This window comes from Antrostomus carolinensis, unplaced genomic scaffold (assembly GCF_000700745.2).
Source record: "Antrostomus carolinensis isolate BGI_N321 unplaced genomic scaffold, ASM70074v2 scaffold52144, whole genome shotgun sequence".
Classification (NCBI taxonomy): domain Eukaryota; kingdom Metazoa; phylum Chordata; class Aves; order Caprimulgiformes; family Caprimulgidae; genus Antrostomus; species Antrostomus carolinensis.
The window spans coordinates 1,102-10,052 of NW_010313844.1; the positions used below are offsets into that span (position 1 = coordinate 1,102).

The following is an 8,951-nucleotide window of genomic DNA, read 5'->3' on the forward strand; positions in this document are numbered from 1 at the left end:
TCCCTGAAGCCAGCTCACTTCAGTAGGGAGGAAACGGGATGAAAACCTCTTAAAAATGATCACCAGTACAAGCAGGTGCTGCTGGAGCAGCCCTGCCCCTAGCTAACACCCTCTCTGCCTCGATGACAGCGTGATTCCACATTCATGGCAGCGACCAGGAACGGGCAGCAGCAGCCGCCGCCACCGCCGCCAGTTGCACAATGACTCAACACCAGCATCTTCCATTTTTCAAAGCGTTCGTCCTCTGGCGAGTTGAAAGCCTGTGTCACTATTCACACCAAATGGGGAGATTTACAAGGAAAAACAGTCGTCTTCAGATCTCTGAAGGATTCACAATGGCATCAAAGAGTTTTGCTCTTCTTTTAATGGAGAAACCACCTACAAGGCATATGTTTTTTGACTTGCTCTGAAACGGTCACCAGAAAGAGCTGTTACCATAAATGCTTTCTTATTACCATAGTTGTGTCCTGGAAGTTTAATTACAGAAACTACCCATGCAACAGGAGATAAACACTTTGCTTTTGAAGGGAATTAATTTATTTGGAGATCTACATCACACAGGCACACTGCTGGAGATCCAAGCAATGCCTGACCTCAATATCGTTAAATCATGCTCTGGGGAGCTTTCTTGGATTTGAAATACTTATTTTAAGAACAAATTTCCTTCTTCTCAAATAAAGCCATGCTTAAACATTGCCCCCAAAAGCCACCTGCACCAATTTTTCTAGTTGTTTTCTTGGAAAACAAACAGGCAACAGACATCAAACAGGCAACTTTGCAGCATTTCGGTGGGGAAAAGGGGAAAGGAGGCAGAAGGATCCTGGTTTCCCCCAAAAGGGAGGGCAGGCAATATGTGTAGGAAAAGCTGCAGGGAAATTCCAATGTGCTTTCAGGGAGTCATGAGGCATCCCTGTTTGCAGTTCCCGGGTCCCCATCCAATAAACACAGTTCATGAATGAATCGTGTGCCTTGGTGTGCAGAGCAGACCCACTGTGGCAGCCACGCTGGGGTGACTTCAGGAGAAGGTCAGCTGCCCAGACGTTGCGTAGTAGCCAGAGGCGTCCGAGGAGAACCTCTGGGAAAGACGCACCGAGTCCAGCTGCACCTCTCCGAAGTAGAAGTTCTCAAAGAGCTGAAAGAGAGGAGAAAAACCATTTGAGGGGCACCTAGGGAAACACAGGCTGCAGCTGGTCCATGGATCCCTCGCATGAGCCGGTCCTGCACAAAGCCTCAGCTCATAGACTTGTTTTGCCTTTAACAAAACTATTCTTAAAAAGATGTTTTTCCCCCTACAGACTGCACTTTACCTTTACAGCAAACAGGGTTCGAAATGATCACATCTTTTTATCTACAGCAGCCCTTGCTCAAACCTTCCCTGCCTTGCTTTCTGACTGCTTCTCCTTTAGGGAGCTTGGGGAGGTTGTTCACTGTCCCAAAGGCCACCACCTCAGGGTGGCTCTTGAGGTCGCAGGCTCCGCAGGAGCAAGAATTGAGGCCAGGGTGTTTTTACCAATCCAGGCCACAGGACGTACGACTTACAGTTACAGCTCAGTCCTAATTCAAACTAGCAGGCTAGAGACGCAAGGCTCTTCATCCCAGCACTGACCCCGCTTTGTTCAACAAATCCTTCTTTGTTCGGCAAAGACTTGAGTGCAAATTAACGAAAGCAAGCCAACGCTGGGACCCGGAGGGCGTGTCTCCGCTGATTAATCCAATCTATGAAGCAGACCAAAAAAATGACATCAGAATTTCTTATGGGGAAGTTCAGCAATATTGCTGGAAAGGCATCGTGTCCAAGCGTAAAGTGCTCCTCCCGTTCCATTAAGTCGCAGGAAATTGCTCTCCCTGGAAACATCAGTCGTGCCTTAGGAAAAGCTTTTCTGTGGAGATGCTAATTTCAAAACTCCACTGAACGGGAGTGCTATGAGCCACCAAAGGCCTGAGCATCGACATCTCCCCACTGAAATGCCCACTCCATCTGTCTCCTATTGAATTTTCTATCTGTCCCTGCAGGCCTCAGCTCAAGACAGTGGCACGTCTCTTCCTGCCCTTACAGAAGGCACAAAACGCTAACGGCCAGCGAAAGCCGATGCATTAATTACAAGCAATCCTCCTAGAGGTGCATCAATTCCTTCATACAGAGAATGATCGAAACCTCAAAAACCTAGTTAGCATCTGAAAGGCTGCACTTCTCCTCCTCCAAAAAGGCATTTGGCTCTGCCTGGCACTGATTTGGGCATGACTGCTCTTTTGTTGGTTCTCCCAAGGGTATTCTACTTTGCAAATATCCCTTTTTGCAAGGGGACCGGCTAGGTTTATTTCAGGGCAATTCCTGGTTTCGCTGTCACTCCCACAAAGGAAAAGAGCCTTAAGGAAAGCGATTCCCTGCCCACCTTCAGAGCAGAGCAAGCAGGGCTTCGGCCAGGGAGCACCACAGACCAGACATCAGGCATCGTGATGAATCCAGCCCCTCCTCCAGCCTGCCAGCTCATCCAAACAACTCTTCACTCAGGATTTGGCTGAGGCCAGCAATTCCCCAGCGACACACGACAGTCAGAATGGCATCTCTGAAGAGAAGGGGTATTTATGCGTGCGGAGCCAGCTCTCAGCAATTCCTGAGCCCCTGCTTCGGTTTGAAACTGCTGCAGCTGCAGTCAGACGTGCTGCAGAGCTCTTGCTGCCAGCAGCCCACCTGCCAGGGACCACCTCCTCCTCCTCCTCGGACCTGCCTGCCTGGCAGCACAGGCAGTCAGCCCACAAGTTGCTTCTGCAAAAAGCATCTGGGTTAGCACAAACACTGCAAAGACCTGTGTTCCTCTGCGCTGGACCATTTAGTCACAGTGTGCCTGCCTAGGACAGGCAGCAGGCAGCCTCTGGCTCACCTGCACCTCAACCTGCCTTTGGGGTGACGCTTGTCCCCTTAAGACCCCAGCACAAGGACTTACTTTGCACAGGGCCTGAAGTAATTCGTCGTTAATCACTCAGACTCATATTAAGCCGCAACTTGCTGCTGGTTCTTCTGAGCGCGTACTCGGCAGGAACCAGGCGCCCTGCCATGGGGGTCACGCAGATCCCTGTCCCACCAAGAGGCCCCATCACAGCAGCCTGGCTTCAAGGGACACTCTGTGTGTGGCTCCACGTGGCCACTGCCCTAAAGCTGGGCACCCTGTTGAAAAGTTGTGCTAAGGGAGCATCTCAAACAGGGAGAGCAGGAAAAGAGAGAGGAGAAATTACTACAGCCATACAAACTCCATTTTATACAATTAAAGATTTATACAATTAAAGATTAATTACGTTCCCAAAAGCATGCATAGTTCATGTTAGAGGACTTCAGATAAAATGTCTCATTAATAAGAGATGGTAGTAAAAAAGGGTTTGTCTCCTTTCTGTTTTGGCTGATCTGAGGCAGCAGGATGATTTCCAGCTCTCCAGGGCTCGCTGCAGTGCTTGCTGCCAGCGTGCCCACTCACCCCAAGCCTTAACACCCATCTCTGTCAACATGGTCATTCATATCGATGCTCCTTTCCTTCACAGAGCACTCTCCACCCAGGAAAAACGGAAATGATTTCTCTCCGTTAGGAACAGGGGGAGCAGTAGGTGAGCTGGTGAGCAAGGAGATACTAGGATTTGAAAAGTACTTTTTTAAAAGAGAGGAGGGACAAGATGTATTTATTTCTGTAGAATAAAGTCTTTACAAACATGAAGAAAACAAACGAAACGCTGGGATGTGCCAGTCCCATCAGCAGCCCCAGAAGTCACACCTCTACACAGAACAGCCAAAGGAAGAGTCTTTCAAACACTTGTTTAGATTACCTCTGTGCACTACAACCTGGTTTTCTTACAAAGTATGTGTACTTCAAAGCAAAAAACGGCAAAATTAGTTAATGAGACAAACCCTCCCCCCAGCCCCTCGTGCCTCGCACAGCCTCAGGCACATTGGACCAGAAAGACAATCAGAAAGTCCCAGAAGACACTGTCCAGGTCAAGGGCCCTCCATTTGTACACTGAGAAAAGTGAAGCAAAACCCTTGTACCAAAGCACTTTGTATTCCCTTGGCTTTTTTAAGACCTACCACCTCTTGTGTGTCTGAGTGTGTGTGTGTTTCCCAGGGAGAACGCTGCCAGAACTATTGATTTTTGGTAATGTAGCTGTACTTTCTGAGAGTAAACACGCTACAAGATTTAGAGGACAACCACAGACATTTTTTTTCTCTCATTTCAAGCTGGCTTCTCACTGATGCTTCTTTGCTCCCCGAGGCTTCCCACAACAGAAGCCACCGGACGCCAGGCGTGGGGATCACAGCCGGGCCACGGTAGGGCCGAGATCTGCCTCTGGCTCTGGGCAGGGAGGGCCCTCAAACATCATCCTCTGAGGCCCCCAAAACACCGGGAGCTGTCTTCCCATCACAAAAGCATCTTGTGCTCGGGTCCCTGTGGGCTTGGGAAAGAGATTTCAGAAGGCCAAGGCTCTACTTTCAACTTTCACTTCTATTTATCTTGGGGAGAAGCCAAGCAGAGCTGAGCAATATATTTAGATCTCCCCCCTGTCCCCAGCCACCACGGAAATGCTCCCGTTTTGGAGGAGGCCTGTAGCACAGCCGATGAAATGCCTCCTATAAAAGCAGTTTAGCATTTTTTTATTGTGGGCCAGGAAAGAAGATAACTGGAGGTTGTCATGATCCATGCACAAATGCTGATAACCCTCAGACTTGCCTAGTCCCCCTCCTGTGTCTCTTCCCATGGGTGCCAAGGGCCCTCCTTTCCCCAGAAAGGCTGCAGGGAGCACGAGGAGGTGCAGCTCGGGAGCAGCCAGGGGGGAGGCAGGGGGAGAAAAAAAGCAATCACCCGTCATTTGATTGGAGTGGGATGTGAGGCTCAGCAAAAGCACAGTAATTCTATAAACCCAAACATGATGAAGGATTTACGTCCTCGCTGCCTAAAGAATAAATAAGAGGTTGGAGGTTGGGATTTATTTTTTTTTTTTAAATGAAAATGAACCTGATGGAACTAAAGGTCAGTTTACGAAGCCAACACCACGCACGCCGTGCAAGCTGCTAACTCCCATCAAGGGAATAGCACTTACCAGACTAAGTGCCCTCTGTCTCCCTGCTGCCTTCCCAAATTAAATTAGAACTGAATAAGGGAAGAGCACTGTTAACTTTTAACCCCAGGCCCAGCACCTCGAAGCAAACGAGCCAGTGATGTGTCCTGCCTTTCAAACCACAGCCAAAGGCTCAGAAACCACTCAGTGAGGATGCCTAGAAGGAGAGGGCATCTCCCCCGGGAAGGAAGTGGCACAGCATCCCCCTGGGAGCAGCATCCCAGGACCTGCAGGGACGGCAGCCACCCTGCCTTTGCCAAAAGGCATGAGCCCTGAAGGGAGGGAGTGTACTGGTCCATGGAGAACCCATATTTCACATGTCAGCCTGCAAACTCCTGTAGGCCCACGTGTGCAAGCACTTCTCCTTCTCCCTCTCCCTTCTGGAGGGCCAGGTCCAAGGACACAACCACACAGGCAACGATGAACAGCAGGCAGCCCTGCAGCAGCTCCCAGAAATAAACTTTTCTCCATTTCTCCCCTGAAGTCACTTATTCTGAGTCAGGAAAAGCCAGTAGCATATCTGTCATTTTGAACACCCCAATTTCTCTCACTGAAGACAATTCCATTCAGATGTTGGAAACCCCTTTGCCTCTGAGGTCCGTTCCTCTCTATTATCCACCAATTACACAGCAGGGCTTCCTTGGGGTGCGACAATCATTTTCTGAAGGAAGACAGAGGCTGAAAACTTGTTTTGGGAGAGAAAGAATCACATGTCAAACTGCTGACTCCTTGCAAACCTGAGCCAAAAATACTAGTACAAACTTCAGCCCCCAAACCACAACAATTTCCGTATCAAAGGCAGAGCAACAGATCAAAACCAAGGTGCCTCTTTTCCCCATTTTCGCCCCCTTTTGCCCAAGCCTGTAAAGTAGGTTTTCCTGAACCACCGCAGAACGGAATTGCCTAGATTGGAAAAGACCTTTAAGATTATCAAGAAACAAATGCAAAGGAGGATGATTCCTTGATGAAGCAGTTAAAACCTGTGTCTAAATGATGCTGTGTTCCCAAGCACAGGTATTTGTCAAGCAGCCATCCTTGGGGGCTAACTTCCCCCAGACAATCCTCCCAGAATGAGACAGCACCTTTGTGTTCAAACCTGGAAACAACAGTAATAAATCATGGCGCTAATACACGTAAGGACAGCAGAGACGTGTTTCAGCTCTGGTTATGAAAAGCGGAGATGCCAACACAAACTGGTGCTTTTAAATCACCTGTCACGGGCTCAACAAGCATGAGAAATATTAATGGATTTGCCTGGAGAGGTGCTGGGCAGAGGGAGGACAAAATAAGTCTAGACAAGGGAAGGGAGTAAGAGATATTTAAAACTTCCTTCACGTAATCTCTGGCTTGTACTCACGCTGCCTGGCCTGGATTTTGCTGCTGCCATCAGGATTATTGATCAGTTTTTAAAGCCTTATATCGTCTGTGGTAGTCAGCCAAAAAGGATCCATCCTGAATTAATAAAAAGTCCAAGCAGCTTTGCCAAGAGCCTCAGTGCTCAGAAATGCCCAGGGAACAACGATGCACTGCAATGCCCTGCAATTAAAAGAGCAGCTTTATCACAGGATAAAATGCATACACGCACACACATATATCCTCCCAGTCTGCAGGGAGCTTGCTTTGTTGTAAACCCCAGCCACAGAAAGCAGTGCCTTAGGGTACGGGTATTATAGATTAACAGTACAAAACTGTCCCCGGTGAATCAGCACTGCGGGCAAGCAGAGGCATGTAATGTCATTAGCCTGTGACCAATCAGCCTAAGAAACCCGGCTGCCCTGGGCAGGGAGCTGAGGGGGGTCCTGTTTTCCGTATCTGGAACGAGCACAGAAACTAGCAACTTCTGAGACGTGGGAAGGAAGAGGCTCGCAGCTCCAGGAACCTACGGCTGCGGATGAGCTCAGTCATTCCTGTTGCGCAGTCCACGGTGAGGACGAGATGCCAGCAATCCCTTCTCCTCTGTTTCGCTCGAGTTCAATGTGTTTATCCACCAAAAGATCCCTTCCAGGATTCAGCAAACAGGCTGAGTGCCACTCGTCTGCTTCCACGGGAGAACATGTGCAGGAGGATCGCTTTTGACAGGCAACTCAGCACTGTGGCCATGCAAGATCACGCCAGGAATCAGGGTCCAGCAGCACACAGCAGTGCAGAGAGAGCTCAAACCAGGAGATTAAACTCAAGCTTCAGAGAAGCTGCAGGCTTTACAGCTTCACCTGCTCTGCACGCAGCGACAACAGTCTCCAGCTCGCCTGGCGGCAGCTGCTACCCCCAGTGTGTCCTGATTGGGAGCAGCAGTAAATGAAGGAAGGAACTTGGAAAGCCAGGAGGGGTGGGAGGTTGCCTTCTGTGGGAAATCAGCATGCTACGGTGCTGTTATCTCCTTCGGGGAAGGGAAGAAGCAAACGAAAGCCCAGGCACCCACTGACAAGCATGAAGAAAAATTGAGCGGTGTTTCTGAAGAGGTGCCTCAACACAGAGCAGTGAAACCTGTTTGTTTTCAGACTCTCTGCAACCTCCCCTGGATATTCCTGGTGGTACTCACAGCAGAGCACAACCCCAACACCCCAAACCCTTCTTGCACTCTCTTACACTACAAGCGAGGGGAGGCACGCAGACAGGATTGGACCATGGGCTGTGACTTGCCCAAAAAACCATCAGGTTCTTTTTCCATCTCATAAGGGATGATACATTTGAATTAATGGTTGTAGAACACATCCACAGCTCGGAACAGAAAACACTGCAGAAGAGCAGAGAACAATCGCTCTTCCAAATCATCCAGCTAAATCACCAACTGCAGTACTCATGCCAGCTACAGCAGGGAAGGCACCAACTCTTCAGCAAACTGCTGAGTTACAGAGCTGATACCAGCATTAAGCAAAAAGGATTGACAGAGGAAAAGTTACTGATGGCAAAAACATGGATGGATTAAAAATAATAATTAAAGAAAAAAGATTTAGAAAAGTTAAAGTAGCACTCAAACACTGATGGACTCTAAGAAGAGTCCACTGAACTCCAGAAAACTCTATCCATTGGAGCTCTCCCAATTAACCTGCTTTCTTGTACGAACCACAGCCTCCTCTGTTCCAGCTAAAAACCAGGACACTGAGGAACATGCTTCAGGCTCGTGAACTTGCTTCAGCGATGCAAAGCTGTTGGTAAAAGAGGGACTTCAAGGGCCAGCCTGCCTGTGCTCCATTTTGGCTTTGCAGATTTGTGCTACCAACAGCTCCCTGATGGCCATCCCAATGGGCTACAGAAGGCTACTCCCTCCACAGTGTGAAATGGCAGAAGCTGCCCCAGTTCCCAGGCTGCAGTACATGTTGGCAGAGCTCCTTCTTCCTCATCCTGAGAAATGCACCAAAACCCTTTCCATTTGTGACCTAAACTCGCCCAAACTACGACAGACAAACCCCAAACCAAATCCCCTGGTGACTCCCAGATGAGACACAACTGGGCAATGTGTCAAGATCTGGGGAGTTTGTTCAATTAATAGATTTTGTTTTTGCTTTCTATTGTCAACTTTCAAAATATGTTTTCTGAAACAGTTTGGTGCCAAAACAGAAATACCCGATTCCTGTATTATTCACTCTGGACACCACTCTACCAATGATTATCTGTCAGAGGTTTAATTGTGCTTGGAAGCTTGCCAGCAAGAATGCACAAGAAGCGTAGGAAAAGCAGGTCCAGAGAGGCGGCTCTTCCCGGCGTGCCCCACCTCCTCTCCAAATTAGCAACTGCTTCCTTTTCATGGCTTTTTAAAGCACCACTGGCTGGGCATGCAACACCTTCCATGTACTGCGCAGGTATTACGGGATTCAGACATCGTGCAGACCCGCAAGGCAAGGGTGGAAGAG

At 48.9% G+C, this 8,951-nt stretch overlaps 1 protein-coding gene across 1 annotated transcript in view; it reads right to left on the minus strand.

Annotated features, from left to right (window-relative positions):
* Window positions 1–1,015: 1,015 nt before the first annotated feature.
* Window positions 1,016–8,951, minus strand: part of LOC104524522 (activating signal cointegrator 1 complex subunit 1) — a gene marked incomplete at its 5' end in the record, with an annotated part of 25,045 nt that continues 17,109 nt past the window's right edge. The window contains one exon of the mRNA XM_029084844.1: window positions 1,016–1,132. Within this exon, the coding sequence (XP_028940677.1) occupies window positions 1,016–1,132 (117 nt within the window). The remainder of the gene's footprint in view (window positions 1,133–8,951) is intronic.